This window comes from Zophobas morio, unplaced genomic scaffold (assembly GCF_036711695.1).
Source record: "Zophobas morio isolate AGI-343-1 ecotype UQ-CSIRO unplaced genomic scaffold, CSIRO_AGI_Zmor_V1 ptg000025l, whole genome shotgun sequence".
Classification (NCBI taxonomy): Eukaryota; Metazoa; Arthropoda; class Insecta; order Coleoptera; family Tenebrionidae; genus Zophobas; species Zophobas morio.
Window position 1 is genome coordinate 727,697 of NW_026972130.1, and position 14,766 is coordinate 742,462.

The 14,766-nt window shown below is 50.3% G+C and overlaps 9 protein-coding genes and 1 non-coding gene across 10 annotated transcripts; 5 read left to right on the plus strand and 5 right to left on the minus strand.

Annotated features, from left to right (window-relative positions):
• Positions 1–16: 16 nt before the first annotated feature.
• LOC135135876 (histone H2B) lies at positions 17–407 on the minus strand. The gene has a single exon (XM_064064996.1). The coding sequence runs from the start codon at positions 405–407 to the stop codon at positions 36–38; it is 372 nt and encodes a 123-aa protein (XP_063921066.1). The 3' UTR covers positions 17–35.
• Positions 408–723: 316 nt separating this feature from the next.
• LOC135135753 (histone H2A) lies at positions 724–1,098 on the plus strand. Its single transcript, XM_064064874.1, has one exon. The coding sequence runs from the start codon at positions 724–726 to the stop codon at positions 1,096–1,098; it is 375 nt and encodes a 124-aa protein (XP_063920944.1).
• Positions 1,099–1,693: 595 nt separating this feature from the next.
• LOC135135743 (histone H4) lies at positions 1,694–2,005 on the minus strand. Its single transcript, XM_064064864.1, has one exon. The coding sequence runs from the start codon at positions 2,003–2,005 to the stop codon at positions 1,694–1,696; it is 312 nt and encodes a 103-aa protein (XP_063920934.1).
• Positions 2,006–2,296: 291 nt separating this feature from the next.
• On the plus strand, positions 2,297–2,707 carry LOC135135739 (histone H3). The gene has a single exon (XM_064064861.1). The coding sequence runs from the start codon at positions 2,297–2,299 to the stop codon at positions 2,705–2,707; it is 411 nt and encodes a 136-aa protein (XP_063920931.1).
• Positions 2,708–3,137: 430 nt separating this feature from the next.
• LOC135135791 (late histone H1-like) lies at positions 3,138–3,926 on the minus strand. Its single transcript, XM_064064911.1, has one exon. It carries the CDS (start codon positions 3,924–3,926, stop codon positions 3,138–3,140), a length of 789 nt encoding a protein of 262 aa, XP_063920981.1.
• Positions 3,927–5,575: 1,649 nt separating this feature from the next.
• Positions 5,576–5,694, plus strand: LOC135135956 (5S ribosomal RNA). The gene has a single exon (XR_010281642.1). It is a non-coding gene; the product is annotated as a 5S ribosomal RNA (ribosomal RNA).
• A 1,096-nt stretch (positions 5,695–6,790) lies between these two features.
• Positions 6,791–7,181, minus strand: LOC135135741 (histone H2B). The gene has a single exon (XM_064064862.1). It carries the CDS (start codon positions 7,179–7,181, stop codon positions 6,810–6,812), a length of 372 nt encoding a protein of 123 aa, XP_063920932.1. The 3' UTR covers positions 6,791–6,809.
• A 5,367-nt stretch (positions 7,182–12,548) lies between these two features.
• Positions 12,549–12,923, plus strand: LOC135135754 (histone H2A). Its single transcript, XM_064064875.1, has one exon. The coding sequence runs from the start codon at positions 12,549–12,551 to the stop codon at positions 12,921–12,923; it is 375 nt and encodes a 124-aa protein (XP_063920945.1).
• A 595-nt stretch (positions 12,924–13,518) lies between these two features.
• LOC135135869 (histone H4) lies at positions 13,519–13,830 on the minus strand. The gene has a single exon (XM_064064989.1). It carries the CDS (start codon positions 13,828–13,830, stop codon positions 13,519–13,521), a length of 312 nt encoding a protein of 103 aa, XP_063921059.1.
• A 291-nt stretch (positions 13,831–14,121) lies between these two features.
• Positions 14,122–14,532, plus strand: LOC135135792 (histone H3). Its single transcript, XM_064064912.1, has one exon. It carries the CDS (start codon positions 14,122–14,124, stop codon positions 14,530–14,532), a length of 411 nt encoding a protein of 136 aa, XP_063920982.1.
• The last annotated feature ends 234 nt before the right edge of the window (positions 14,533–14,766 follow it).

Below are 14,766 nucleotides of genomic sequence, written 5' to 3' on the forward strand. Positions count from 1 at the left end.
CGACGGACGACGACAGAAATGATAACAAAATCATTCTACTTGGAGCTGGTGTACTTGGTGACGGCTTTGGTACCTTCGGAGACGGCGTGCTTGGCCAATTCACCGGGCAAGAGGAGACGTACGGCGGTCTGAATCTCCCTGCTGGTGATGGTCGAACGTTTGTTGTAGTGGGCGAGGCGGGAAGCTTCGGCGGCGATACGTTCGAAGATGTCGTTCACGAAACTGTTCATGATGGACATCGCCTTGCTCGAGATACCGGTGTCGGGATGTACTTGTTTCAACACCTTGTAGATGTAGATAGCGTAGCTCTCCTTCCTCCTGCGCTTCTTCTTCTTGTCGCTCTTCGAAATGTTCTTTTGGGCCTTTCCGGCCTTCTTGGCGGCTTTACCGCTAGTCTTGGGTGGCATCTTCGAATATTCGATAAGAGTTTAACAGAACAGAACAGAACGCAACGCTACGCTCGGTTCTCGACGAACGAATAAAAATATCACCCCGCGTGCGACTACTTTTATAACGGACCGTCTACCGACTCAGGCCACGCCCATTCGTCCTAGCCTTCCTATGCGCCGAACTGAACCGACCGCACGGAGGGTATAAAGCCTAAGCCGCGACCGCCGGTCCGATACATAACCGAATAACGCAGCAGTCGATTACGTGTGTCGTCGCCGCTCGTCGCTCGCTCTTCTTGTTTATATTTCGTTTTTCGCAAGAAAATTAAAGAAAATGTCAGGACGTGGAAAGGGAGGAAAAGTCAAGGGAAAGGCGAAGTCCCGTTCGAGCCGTGCCGGTCTTCAGTTCCCCGTCGGCAGGATCCATCGTCTCCTCCGTAAAGGAAACTACGCCGAACGCGTCGGTGCCGGAGCTCCCGTCTACCTCGCCGCCGTCATGGAATATCTGGCCGCCGAAGTTCTCGAGTTGGCAGGAAACGCCGCCAGAGACAACAAGAAGACCAGGATCATTCCCAGACATTTGCAGTTGGCGATCAGGAACGACGAAGAGTTGAACAAGCTCCTTTCCGGAGTGACGATCGCCCAAGGCGGCGTTCTGCCCAACATCCAGGCGGTCCTCTTGCCCAAGAAGACCGAAAAGAAGCCTTAAACTCTTTTCATTTTTTTTAAAGAAACGGACCGGACGGACGACCGCTTTACCGAGAAAAAAAAAGAAAAACAACAACCCACATCATCGGCCCTTCTCAGGGCCACTAATTTTTTTCAAACGATTAAATGCTCGCAAACTTATCTTAATGGAAAACAAACAAAAAAAAATAATAGAAAGAAAGAAAAGTACTTTATATGACACGATATCGTTTTTCGATTCGAAAACGTTAATTTTTTTCTTATTGTTCGTTCATTTTTAAGCTTTCTCTCTGTCACTTCTCGTGAATTTTACTGCAAACGTTTAAAAATACGTGATTTTAATTTAATTTTTTTCCTTTTTCCATTTTATATCGTCATTATTATTTCTTTAAAAAAAACCAACACAACCAACCATTCATTCATTCATTCATTCATTCATTCATTATTTATTCTCGACATATAGTAAGCGAAATTTTTTATTCGTTAGAAAAATTTTGTGGTTCTGAAAAGAACCGTTTTTTTTTTTTTCTCCGATCTCGTTTGTTGTCGTGGCGTATATACGGAAAAGTCAAAGAATCAAAATCAGCGACGATTAAATTTCTTGCTATTGCAAAAAATTAACCGCCGAAACCGTAGAGGGTGCGTCCTTGACGTTTCAAAGCGTAGACGACGTCCATGGCGGTGACGGTCTTACGTTTGGCGTGTTCGGTGTAGGTGACGGCGTCACGGATCACGTTCTCGAGGAACACCTTGAGGACGCCTCTGGTTTCTTCGTAGATCAACCCGGAGATACGTTTCACACCGCCGCGACGGGCCAATCTTCTGATGGCCGGTTTCGTTATGCCCTGGATGTTGTCGCGCAGGACTTTGCGATGACGTTTCGCGCCACCTTTTCCCAAGCCTTTGCCTCCTTTTCCTCTACCGGTCATCTTGGAATATCTTCGAAGAAGCTTGCGAGCGACGTGGATTCAGAACGGTGTTCGTAAGGGAACTGCGAAAATTACGAAATTCGGCGTCGTTTTATAACGTTTCCGAGCTACGCCCATTTCTGGTCCCGCTCGACCAATAGACACGCGCAGAGAGCGACTTTGTAGCGGTGAACGTTATATAAGGTTCGCCGCGAGCCCGTCGGCCGTTATTTCCAGTCAACGTGTTCGTAACGTCCGTCTGCTGCGTGTTCGTTCGTCGATCGATTTTAATCTTTCGCTTATTTTTTCGAAATGGCAAGAACAAAACAGACCGCTCGTAAATCTACGGGAGGAAAAGCCCCCAGAAAACAGCTCGCCACTAAGGCCGCGAGAAAAAGCGCACCGGCGACCGGCGGCGTCAAGAAACCCCATCGTTACAGGCCCGGAACCGTCGCTCTCCGAGAGATCCGTCGTTATCAGAAGAGCACCGAACTTTTGATCCGCAAACTGCCCTTCCAACGTCTCGTCAGGGAGATCGCCCAGGACTTCAAGACCGACTTGCGTTTCCAGAGTTCCGCCGTGATGGCTCTCCAGGAAGCTAGCGAAGCTTACCTCGTCGGTCTCTTCGAAGATACCAACTTGTGCGCCATCCACGCCAAACGCGTCACCATCATGCCCAAAGACATCCAGCTGGCGAGACGCATTCGCGGAGAAAGAGCTTAAAAAAAAAAAATCGACCGACCATCAATCACACCGTCATCTCTCAACTGTCAGTTCTCTTTTCGAAAGAGACAAAAAAATCGGTTCTTTTCAGAACCTCAATATTTTTCCTAACGAATAAAAAATTAAGCAACTTTTTCGAGAATCGAATCGTTCGAAAACTTAAATAAAAGATAAAAAATTTAAATTAAGGCATGCAAATTCATTCATTCATTCAAATCAATCTTATCAATCATTTATTTATTTCTTTCTTTCTTTCTTTCTTTCATTCATTATTCGATTTATATGGTCGAGCGAAAATTTTAATTCGTTTGAAAAAAATTTGTGGCCCTGAAAAGGGCCATTTATGCGTGCCCCTTCGTCGATATGTACGATCGGAGCACCGCCGGGAAACAACAACAACGACGTCGTCGTCATCATCTTCTTCGAACGCTCACTTTTTTCTTTTCGGAGAAGCGGCTTTCTTCGCTTTGGCGGAGACGGCCTTGGTGGACTTGGGTTTCGGAGCTTTCGGTTTCTTCGTGGGTCCGGCCTTGTTAGATCTTTTCGCTTTCGAAGGAGATTTCGCCTTCGACGCCGCTCTGGCGGCAGCGGCGGCGGCGGCCTTCTTCTCTGCGGCGGAGGCGCTGGCAGCGGCGGCGGCGGCCTTCTTCGCTTTGGCCACGGAAGCGGTCTTCTTTTCGGCGGCGGCCTTTTTCGCTTTCGGCGCGGTCTTCTTCGAAACCTTAGAAGCCGCCTTCTCGCCGGCGGCGGCGGCGGCGGCTCCGGCGGAAGCGCGTTTTCCCGCGCCTATCGCGGCTTTCTTCGTCCTGCCGGCGCCGGATTTCCTCTTCCTTTCGGCGGCGGAGGCGGCGGCTTTGGCACCGCCGGCGGTCGTGGAGGCCAACTTGAAAGAACCGGAAGCACCTTTGCCTTTCGTCTGGACGAGGGAACCGGAAGCGACGGCGCCTTTCAGGTATTTCTTGATGAACGGAGCAACTTTTTCGGCGTCGACCTTGTAGTTGGCGGCGACGAATTTTTTGATGGCCTGGAGGGACGATCCGCCGCGTTCTTTCAAACCTTTGATGGCGTTGGTCACCATCTCCGAAGTCGGCGGATGGGAAGGTTTGCTCCTGGGATTCTTCGCTTTCTTTTCCTTCTTGGCGTGAGGCGTTCCGGCGGAGGAGGCGGCGGCCGAAGCTGTCACCGCGGCGGAAGCTGTTTGATTTTCTACGTCTGCCATTTTACCGAACAACTGATTGTTTTTGTTATTAAAAAAAGTCGATGGTTATCGGTCGCACGATCGAATTTGAATAGTGGCGAAAACGACGTCTAAGTGTCCCCGACGTAAACCAAGCGGACTGTAAACTAAACGCGCGACTTTGACGGAATTCGCTCGAAATCGGCGGCCTCGCGCTCGACTTTCGGGTGATGACATCGTTCTCTTTTCGCCGTCACCACCGCCTCCTTGTCGTTAGACGGACGAAACACGGCCTCAGACCTTCCTCGACGTTTATTCGAGTATTTTTCGACGAAGCGGGAATCGGCGAATCGGCAGGGCGTCCGTCCGGACGCTCGCTCGAAGAAGACCTTGTCAAAAGTCGAACAACGTACCGAAGGTGGACGTCGACGCTCCGACGTCCGTCGTCGCCGCCACCGTGACGACGCTTCGACGAGGTGAGCCTCCGTCCATGCTTTCCGGTTTTTTACACCCTCGGGGACGATCGGAAGACGTTTTCTCGTCAAAAAACGCCTCCGAAAGAGGCAAGGTACGGTCAAAATCGTCACCGCTTCGAAGCGACTCTTCCGATTTCGACGATCTCCTGGGGCACGGGGGGCTCCTTCGACGTAGATCGTCGAACGAAAACGACGGAACGGACTTTCGGCCGTCCTCCGGTGGCGGTCTCGTCTCTGTACGAGGATGGGAACATTAAAAATTTCCATGTCGAAGCCGCGACGAGATGATTCGGTCTCGTCGTTTCCTCGTACCTCGAAACGACGAGGAAATTCGGATTTTTTTTATTTTTTTCCGTACGAGATCGATCGACGATCGAAATTGCACGTCTGACGAAAATTTCCTTGCGGATTTTTCCAAAAGTTTCTTCGTTTCGAGTGTCGTTTTCGAGCCGGGACCGAGCGCGGAAACCCGCAGCACCGCACCGACGGCGAACGAAAATTCTTTCTTCGATTCACGTACGATACGTTTTCTGTCTTTCCTGTGGCCGCTTTTCATAGTTTTATTTTCTTTTTTTTTTTTCCTTCTTCTTTCGAAGATCTGAAAGACTGTACATTCTATGGAGTTTATTTAATCTATTATTGTTTACAGACGAACGAACTTCGAACTATTTTAACATCTTTCAACTATTATTTTTTAATTCAATTCACTTACACTATTATATTATCAAGGCAAGTGTTTTTCAAAGCATTCGAACCATCGAGATACGGCGAATTTATGACGGCGGTTGTTTGTAAAATATTGCAAATGCTGCTTTTTGGGTTATATTTATATATATGTTGTCCAGGACTTGTTTTTTACGTATATTTACGATTACATTCACACACAGGTGGCCAGGTGGCGGTAGGGGTAATTAATCCGGCGGACGAAGATGGTTTATGGTTTGTTTTTACCTACGTCCGCCGTGATTGTGCCTTATGTGCCTGGTTCGTCTCTTTGTCGGTCTTGTCGTCCTTTCCCTATCCTGTCGGTGGCATTCGTCTGTTAGTTGTACGTGCGTGATGTGCTTGTTTGTTTGTTTGGTATTTTGTGTTGCAGACCGCTGCGCTGTGCTGCGCTCCTCGATCTTCGATGTTCGTTCGTCGGATCTTGGCACTTTTGCTTCGACGTTTCGACTTCTCGGATCCATTTCTACTGATTTTTTACCCTTATCATCAGGCAACGGCCATACCACGTTGATAGCACCGGTTCTCGTCCGATCACCGAAGTTAAGCAACGTCGGGCGCGGTCAGTACTTGGATGGGTGACCGCTTGGGAACACCGCGTGCCGTTGTCTTCTTCTTTTTGTTAAACTTTAGTTTTTAGTAAAAAAACGATGTGTTTATTATAAGTAGTATGTCATAAGTTAAGCTAGTTTTTAATTTAGAATTTAAGTTAGTCGCTAAGATTTTCCACTCGCGTCCTTCGACTCGAAATTTTCAAACACTCCGCTCCCTTCTCCCGACCGATTTTTTGTTTTTGTTTTGCCCTATCGCGAACACCCCCCTTATTCTTTTTTTTTTTTTTTTTTTTTTTTTTAAGTCCAAAAAAAAATTTACAAGTCCAGATCAGATCGAGGTGTCGCGTAACGACACTCTACTAGGTTTATAAAATAATGGATATTTATGTCTGCGACGATAAAATAAAATTTAAAGCACGACGAGAACTTATAAACGAACGCCGTACATGGACAACGAGATCAGAATCATTCAGGAAGACTCGAAAAGAAACGAATCGATGATTAAATATCTTTTAATTTGAAATTTATTCACGCTCGATCGTGAAAATGCAAAAAAACGGCCGTTTTGTTAGGAACATGCGTTATTTATCGTACGCGAGTTCCTCGAACAGACGGCCAGTATAGATTTGCATCAGTTTCGTAATTCTAGTATTAAAATAATGATAAAAAACGCGACCGTTTTCTTCTCGATCTTATGATTTCCTGATAAAATCGATCGTAGAGAGCACAGCGCTTCGTTATGAAGAAATAAATAATATAAATTCCTTCTTGCGGCGGGGGGAAAAAAAGAAAGAAAAAAAAAACAAGTACGTTCCCGTGACCTGACTTATTTACATATCGTATAAAAATCGATCGATAAAAATATATCGCTGTTTTTTAACATAGTTTCATTTCGAAAACCTCTAACCGAAATCGATCGTACGTACGTACGACGCGGACGGAATTTAAACATCGCACACCCCGAAACGAAAAGTATCATTTTATTCGTTCATTTAATAATCGAATAATAATAAAGGGGAAAGAAACATTCTCGAGGTTCGTTAATCTCTTATTTGTAAGGAATGCGATTTGTGGTTCTGAAAAGAACCGATTTGTTTGTTGTTGTTGTTGTTTTTTTTTTTTTTCCGGAAAGATGGACGACGGACGACGACAGAAATGATAACAAAATCATTCTACTTGGAGCTGGTGTACTTGGTGACGGCTTTGGTACCTTCGGAGACGGCGTGCTTGGCCAATTCACCGGGCAAGAGGAGACGTACGGCGGTCTGAATCTCCCTGCTGGTGATGGTCGAACGTTTGTTGTAGTGGGCGAGGCGGGAAGCTTCGGCGGCGATACGTTCGAAGATGTCGTTCACGAAACTGTTCATGATGGACATCGCCTTGCTCGAGATACCGGTGTCGGGATGTACTTGTTTCAACACCTTGTAGATGTAGATAGCGTAGCTCTCCTTCCTCCTGCGCTTCTTCTTCTTGTCGCTCTTCGAAATGTTCTTTTGGGCCTTTCCGGCCTTCTTGGCGGCTTTACCGCTAGTCTTGGGTGGCATCTTCGAATATTCGATAAGAGTTTAACAGAACAGAACAGAACGCAACGCTACGCTCGGTTCTCGACGAACGAATAAAAATATCACTTTTTTTTTTTTTTTTTTTTTTTTTTTTTTTGGTGGAGGGGAAATGTCTACGCAGACCACCGTAATGGTTCTTGGCCTCTTCTGCGGCCTACGGTGGTACTGGGGGAATGGTTACCGCCCTAAAACCCCTCCTTCTTCTGCTCGGGTACCAGGACATTGTCCCTTACACCCACAACGCGCATCCCGGTAGACACAGCGGGGGCTGCGCTACCGAGCTCGGTTGAGCTATTGATTGCCTAGGAGTTGGCCCCCATCGTCGGCTCTTCCTCGCGGTCCTGCGGCCGGTGGAGAGATCTGAAACAGAAACAATGCGCTATGCGCTGGCGTTAGATGTGCAACACCTTGGAGGCGATGCGGTCGGGAATTTGGGAAGGCCGGGAAAGGCCGGTCGGTGGAGACGGCAGGTGGTGTTACTTGCCGATTCGGTCTTCAAGCAGCGCCCTACGGGGCCGCTTGCGACTGGGGGGGGCTTCCTCGTCGAACTCGTAGTCGACGGCTTCTCGCACCAGGGGGTTGGGGTGCTCTTCAGCTTTCCTGAAGGCTCGGAGGGCGACTTCGTGCAGGAACTCCTTCAGCGGCGGGAGGTTGGCCTCTCGGAGCAGTTGGGCGTTTCTGACGAACCATGGGGCTTTGAAAACCTGTCGGAGAATTTTCGTCTGGATGACTTCCAGACGGTGGAACTGGGTTTTGGAGGGTTCATAGCTCCAGGCCACTGAAGCATAGGACATGGTGGGGCGGATGATGGCGCGATACAGCAACAACTTGTTCCTGATCGACACCTTACTGCGCCTTCCGATCAGCGCAGACAACGAACCCTTTATCTTGTTCGTATTGGCCACGATGTAGTCAATATGAGGGATAAAGGACAGCCGTTTGTCGACGATGACACCTAGGTATTTTGCTTGGCTCCGCCAAGGGATGACCCGGTTAAACATCGTGACGTTTCCTTCAGGCCCAGTACGTCTTTTCGAGATAAGAAGCGCAGTGCTCTTTTCTGGATTGACTGTAATGAGCCATCGTTTGCACCACTCCTCCAGCGCATCCACGGCCTCCTGTAAGTAGGAGGTTACGAGGTGCGGCATTTTGGAGCGCGTAAGGATAGCCGTGTCGTCCGCGTAGATCGCAAGGCTAGTTCGGGGGAGTTTGGGTATGTCCGCGGTGAAAACCGCGTACAGGAGCGGGGAAAGCGCCGAGCCCTGGGGGACTCCTGCGCTAATTGGATGCTCCGCAGATAAAGCGTGCCCAATGCGTGCTTTAAACGTGCGGGAATCCAGGAAAGATTGGATGAGCTGCACCATCGCCAACGGCACGCCTGCTTGGTGAAGCTTGTAAACAAGTCCATCATGCCAGACGGTGTCGAAAGCCTTCGCAACGTCGAGGAACACCGCGCCAGTCAATTGTTTCCATTCAATTGATTTTGCGGCGAATTCGACTACTCGGAGGAGTTGTTCGGAGGTTGAGTGTTGGGGGCGAAAACCGAACTGTTCATCGGGGACTACGCCTCGTTCGTTGACGAACTCAGCTAGCCGTTTCCGAATCACACGTTCAGCGATCTTCCCCACGGACGATAGGAGACTGATGGGTCGATGATTTTCCGGGAAAATGTGATTTTTCCCCGGTTTCGGGATGAAAATGACGTGGGCTTCTTTCCACCTAGCTGGAAAAAGACGGAATTTAAACATTGCATTAATTATACCTGCTAGTGCGACGATGGCTTCGTCGGAGAGGTTCTTCAATGCTTTGTTCGGGATGCCATCTGGGCCTGGGGCTTTCCTGGGTTTGAGGAGTCGGATGATTTCGCGGATTTCGTCGGGATGGACTTCGCGGATCTGGTCGTCTTCGTCGGGTTCTGCCATTCGAATTTCTTCGACGGTTTCCTCGACGAGGTCCAGGTGCTCGTCATCTGCATCAGGGTCGATGTTCGTCTGGCATTGGTTCTCCAGACTGTGAGCGAAGGCGGCGGCTTTGTCCTCTTCTGTGAAGACGATGCCGTTGTTCGCGCTGTGGATCGGTGGAAGTGGCCGCTTGTCGCTTCTCAGCGCATTGGCCATTTTCCAGGTCGATCCGTCCACGGTGTTCAGGGATTCTAGTCGTTGTTCCCACTGCTCGTTCCTAAGATTGAGCAGTGCTCGCCGGACTTCCCATTGGAGGCGGTTCGCTGCAGTCCGGTCGTCCTGTTCTCCAGTTCGTCGTGCTGTTCGTCTGGCTCTGTTCTTTTCCCTGATGAGATTCGCGATACGCTGTGGTATCGCGGGCCGTTTGAATGGCCGCACAGGGCGTCGAATTGAGGTCGCGTCGATGGAGGCTCGGATACGATTTTCGTAGTCCAGGGTTGCTCTTTCGACTTGCTCGCTGTCCTGGAAATTCGTTACAAACTCACCAAAGTTGCCCTTGATATGTTCGGCGAATTTCGTCCAGTCCGTGGTCGTGATTATGTTGGCCGCGGGATCGTTGGGTTCGTTCCCGATGCGCATAATCACCGGGAGGTGGTCGGAGTGGAGCTCGTCGACGACGTTGACGTCCACTTCGTGTCGGAGATTCTTGACGAGGGCAATGTCCAAGACATCACCTGGTGCATCTGGTCGGGCTCGGTGGTAGAACGTCGGTTCCTCGGTGGAGATGACGTCTACTTCCGCGGTGTTATGGAGGAAGGTTAGGAGACGCCTTCCGTTCGCGTTGTTCTGGCGGCTGTGCCAGTCCGAATGCTTGGCGTTGAAATCGCCAGCTGCGATGGTGGCCTCTTCGCCTGCGACGAGGTCAGCGATGTCTTCAACCTGGAGCGTGTTGGAGTTGTTGTAACAAGCGATTAGGCGCAGAGGCCCTCTCGCAGTCACAACGGTTACCGCCGTCGCTTCTAGTTGTCGGAGATCGGGGACGTAAGAAGAAGAGTGTTTAATCTCTTTTCTTACGTAGATGGCCGTTCCTCTCCCGTTTCCGTCCCGTCGTTCCGTTCGGTGCAAGGTGTAACCCGGCATCTTGGGATCTCGGGAGTCCCACAGGAGGTTCGTCTCGTTGACGAGGATGGCATCGAGCTGGTGGTCTTCCATGAACTCTTCGAGTTCATAACGCCCGCTCCGGAGTCCATTGGCATTCCAGAAGGCGATCTGTAATGAATTTACAATTAGTGGCGTACTACCCATCTAATTTTTAAAAAGGAGGGGAAGGAATGCCGCCATTTTCTCCGCCATGGACTGCGAGTCCTTGGCGGCGGCGATGGCGGTCATCAGTTGGGTCTTCTGGAGCTGCAGGTCGGCCTGTTGGCGAGCCGTGAGGGCGACCTTCTTGGGAACGGGAGCGGGTTTGGGTTTTGGGGTGGCCTTGGGGAGGGCACCGCGTTTGGGGGCGGCGGTCCTGGGGGCGGTCGTCTTGGACGATGTGGGAGGCTTCTTGGAAGCCTTCTGTTGCTGCGATTTGGGGAACTTGGGACACCCCTTGTAGCTGGCCGGGTGTGGCCCGCTACAATTCGCGCATTTCGCGGGCTGCCTGCGTTGCTTCTCGCAGTCGCTGGTCTGGTGATCGGCGCCGCACTTGACGCAACGGTGTTCGGCCCTGCAGTTCCGCTGGGAGTGGTGGAACCGCTGGCAGCGGTGGCACTGGGCAGCATCCTTCCTCTTATGGGGCTTCTCCACCTTGACGGAGAGGCCGCAAAGTGTCTTCACCTCGAAAACTTCGGCCTTCTTGGCCATAGGCATCTCGGCGAGGACGAGGGGCATCGGGCGGTCGTTTCGGCTCATCCGACTGACCTGAATTGGTTGGAGACCCAGAGACTCCAGGTCTTCCAACACCTCCTGGCTGGCAACTCCTACGGCGATGCCGCGGATGACTACGCGGAGAGTTTTCTCCTCCGGGAGCGTGAAGGTGTGATACTGCACCTTCATGTTGTCCAGAAGTCTTACCAGGCTTCTGAAGTCGCTCACCTCGACCGGCTGAATGCGCACCCCTTCCGGGGTGGATTTCGCCTTCGAATACCGGATGGAGTTTTCCGTCATCCGACGCGAAACTTCTGACCATCTCTGGCCGTCCCGCAGGATTATGGGCGGAATCCTGCTTTTCGGGGTGGTTGGGGGACGTGGTGTCACCACGGGGACCTCCGTCTCCATGGTCTCCTCCTGGGGCTCGGGCCGGGGCTCGGCGGGGGTCTCGTCGACGACCGGGGTGGTCTCGGCGGTGGTGGCGGGCTTGGCCCTGGCGGTGTCCCGGCTTGGGCCTGCCGGGGGCTGGGGCTGGGGCTTCTTTTGCTGCTTGGCAGCATGGGGGGCTGTCTGGGGCTTGGCATTTTTCTGCTGCTTCTTGCCAGCAGCAGATGGGGCTGGCTTCTCCGTGGCCGCGGGCTTGGCTGGTGGCTTGGGCTTCACGGTCGGGGGCGGAGACGCAATTTTCGGCTTTTTGGCCGAAGTGGAAGGCGTGGGGGCTTGCTCCTCGCCGCTAAGGGCGGAGAACATATTGCCAGTCGTGAAGACTGGCTGGGGGGTGGGGGTGGCTGGCCTCTTTGCGCCAGCTCTGGCGGTGGGGACCTCCTCGAAGGGGGACTCCAGGGGGGCCTCTTCGGACGTGATGTCCATGGACTCGTCCGAGTCCGAGGTGTCATCGTCGGTGGAGGTCTCGGCCGGGGTGTAGACCTCCTCCATTTTCTTCTCGATCCTCGAGATCCTTCTGGCATGCTTCTTCAATGCTGCCTCCATCCTGGACACGATGGCCAAGATTCTCGACAGCATGGCATCTCCTGGGGCCCCTGCCTGCGCCATGGTGGCACTGACAGAGCCTGGGACGTGTTGTGGTTGCGAAATTATTTGTGCCACATCGACCACTAATCGCTTTGAAAAAAGCAGCGTAGCCGATGGAAAACGTTGCGAAACGTTGCACAAGGGATGCTAGCGATAGCGCGCTGAAAAGCACAGTAACGCAGCGAACTCGGTGAACTTCACTGGAGCGTTGGGTCACAGCACGACGGCAGATTCACAAAAGCAAAAAATATGCAAAAGCAAACTCACCACCGGAACAGACAACCTTCCTCTCCAACTGACGACTCACGACTGATATAAAAATATCACCCCGCGTGCGACTACTTTTATAACGGACCGTCTACCGACTCAGGCCACGCCCATTCGTCCTAGCCTTCCTATGCGCCGAACTGAACCGACCGCACGGAGGGTATAAAGCCTAAGCCGCGACCGCCGGTCCGATACATAACCGAATAACGCAGCAGTCGATTACGTGTGTCGTCGCCGCTCGTCGCTCGCTCTTCTTGTTTATATTTCGTTTTTCGCAAGAAAATTAAAGAAAATGTCAGGACGTGGAAAGGGAGGAAAAGTCAAGGGAAAGGCGAAGTCCCGTTCGAGCCGTGCCGGTCTTCAGTTCCCCGTCGGCAGGATCCATCGTCTCCTCCGTAAAGGAAACTACGCCGAACGCGTCGGTGCCGGAGCTCCCGTCTACCTCGCCGCCGTCATGGAATATCTGGCCGCCGAAGTTCTCGAGTTGGCAGGAAACGCCGCCAGAGACAACAAGAAGACCAGGATCATTCCCAGACATTTGCAGTTGGCGATCAGGAACGACGAAGAGTTGAACAAGCTCCTTTCCGGAGTGACGATCGCCCAAGGCGGCGTTCTGCCCAACATCCAGGCGGTCCTCTTGCCCAAGAAGACCGAAAAGAAGCCTTAAACTCTTTTCATTTTTTTTAAAGAAACGGACCGGACGGACGACCGCTTTACCGAGAAAAAAAAAGAAAAACAACAACCCACATCATCGGCCCTTCTCAGGGCCACTAATTTTTTTCAAACGATTAAATGCTCGCAAACTTATCTTAATGGAAAACAAACAAAAAAAAATAATAGAAAGAAAGAAAAGTACTTTATATGACACGATATCGTTTTTCGATTCGAAAACGTTAATTTTTTTCTTATTGTTCGTTCATTTTTAAGCTTTCTCTCTGTCACTTCTCGTGAATTTTACTGCAAACGTTTAAAAATACGTGATTTTAATTTAATTTTTTTCCTTTTTCCATTTTATATCGTCATTATTATTTCTTTAAAAAAAACCAACACAACCAACCATTCATTCATTCATTCATTCATTCATTCATTATTTATTCTCGACATATAGTAAGCGAAATTTTTTATTCGTTAGAAAAATTTTGTGGTTCTGAAAAGAACCGTTTTTTTTTTTTTCTCCGATCTCGTTTGTTGTCGTGGCGTATATACGGAAAAGTCAAAGAATCAAAATCAGCGACGATTAAATTTCTTGCTATTGCAAAAAATTAACCGCCGAAACCGTAGAGGGTGCGTCCTTGACGTTTCAAAGCGTAGACGACGTCCATGGCGGTGACGGTCTTACGTTTGGCGTGTTCGGTGTAGGTGACGGCGTCACGGATCACGTTCTCGAGGAACACCTTGAGGACGCCTCTGGTTTCTTCGTAGATCAACCCGGAGATACGTTTCACACCGCCGCGACGGGCCAATCTTCTGATGGCCGGTTTCGTTATGCCCTGGATGTTGTCGCGCAGGACTTTGCGATGACGTTTCGCGCCACCTTTTCCCAAGCCTTTGCCTCCTTTTCCTCTACCGGTCATCTTGGAATATCTTCGAAGAAGCTTGCGAGCGACGTGGATTCAGAACGGTGTTCGTAAGGGAACTGCGAAAATTACGAAATTCGGCGTCGTTTTATAACGTTTCCGAGCTACGCCCATTTCTGGTCCCGCTCGACCAATAGACACGCGCAGAGAGCGACTTTGTAGCGGTGAACGTTATATAAGGTTCGCCGCGAGCCCGTCGGCCGTTATTTCCAGTCAACGTGTTCGTAACGTCCGTCTGCTGCGTGTTCGTTCGTCGATCGATTTTAATCTTTCGCTTATTTTTTCGAAATGGCAAGAACAAAACAGACCGCTCGTAAATCTACGGGAGGAAAAGCCCCCAGAAAACAGCTCGCCACTAAGGCCGCGAGAAAAAGCGCACCGGCGACCGGCGGCGTCAAGAAACCCCATCGTTACAGGCCCGGAACCGTCGCTCTCCGAGAGATCCGTCGTTATCAGAAGAGCACCGAACTTTTGATCCGCAAACTGCCCTTCCAACGTCTCGTCAGGGAGATCGCCCAGGACTTCAAGACCGACTTGCGTTTCCAGAGTTCCGCCGTGATGGCTCTCCAGGAAGCTAGCGAAGCTTACCTCGTCGGTCTCTTCGAAGATACCAACTTGTGCGCCATCCACGCCAAACGCGTCACCATCATGCCCAAAGACATCCAGCTGGCGAGACGCATTCGCGGAGAAAGAGCTTAAAAAAAAAAAATCGACCGACCATCAATCACACCGTCATCTCTCAACTGTCAGTTCTCTTTTCGAAAGAGACAAAAAAATCGGTTCTTTTCAGAACCTCAATATTTTTCCTAACGAATAAAAAATTAAGCAACTTTTTCGAGAATCGAATCGTTCGAAAACTTAAATAAAAGATAAAAAATTTAAATTAAGGCATGCAAATTCATTCATTCATTCAAATCAATCTTATCAATCATT

Bases quoted from the DNA above. Each gene is read 5' to 3' on its own strand.
- LOC135135743 (XM_064064864.1), bottom strand. From the start codon at position 2,005: ATGACCGGTAGAGGAAAAGGAGGCAAAGGCTTGGGAAAAGGTGGCGCG.
- LOC135135739 (XM_064064861.1), top strand. From the start codon at position 2,297: ATGGCAAGAACAAAACAGACCGCTCGTAAATCTACGGGAGGAAAAGCC.
- LOC135135869 (XM_064064989.1), bottom strand. From the start codon at position 13,830: ATGACCGGTAGAGGAAAAGGAGGCAAAGGCTTGGGAAAAGGTGGCGCG.
- LOC135135876 (XM_064064996.1), bottom strand. From the start codon at position 407: ATGCCACCCAAGACTAGCGGTAAAGCCGCCAAGAAGGCCGGAAAGGCC.
- LOC135135792 (XM_064064912.1), top strand. From the start codon at position 14,122: ATGGCAAGAACAAAACAGACCGCTCGTAAATCTACGGGAGGAAAAGCC.
- LOC135135753 (XM_064064874.1), top strand. From the start codon at position 724: ATGTCAGGACGTGGAAAGGGAGGAAAAGTCAAGGGAAAGGCGAAGTCC.
- LOC135135741 (XM_064064862.1), bottom strand. From the start codon at position 7,181: ATGCCACCCAAGACTAGCGGTAAAGCCGCCAAGAAGGCCGGAAAGGCC.
- LOC135135754 (XM_064064875.1), top strand. From the start codon at position 12,549: ATGTCAGGACGTGGAAAGGGAGGAAAAGTCAAGGGAAAGGCGAAGTCC.
- LOC135135791 (XM_064064911.1), bottom strand. From the start codon at position 3,926: ATGGCAGACGTAGAAAATCAAACAGCTTCCGCCGCGGTGACAGCTTCG.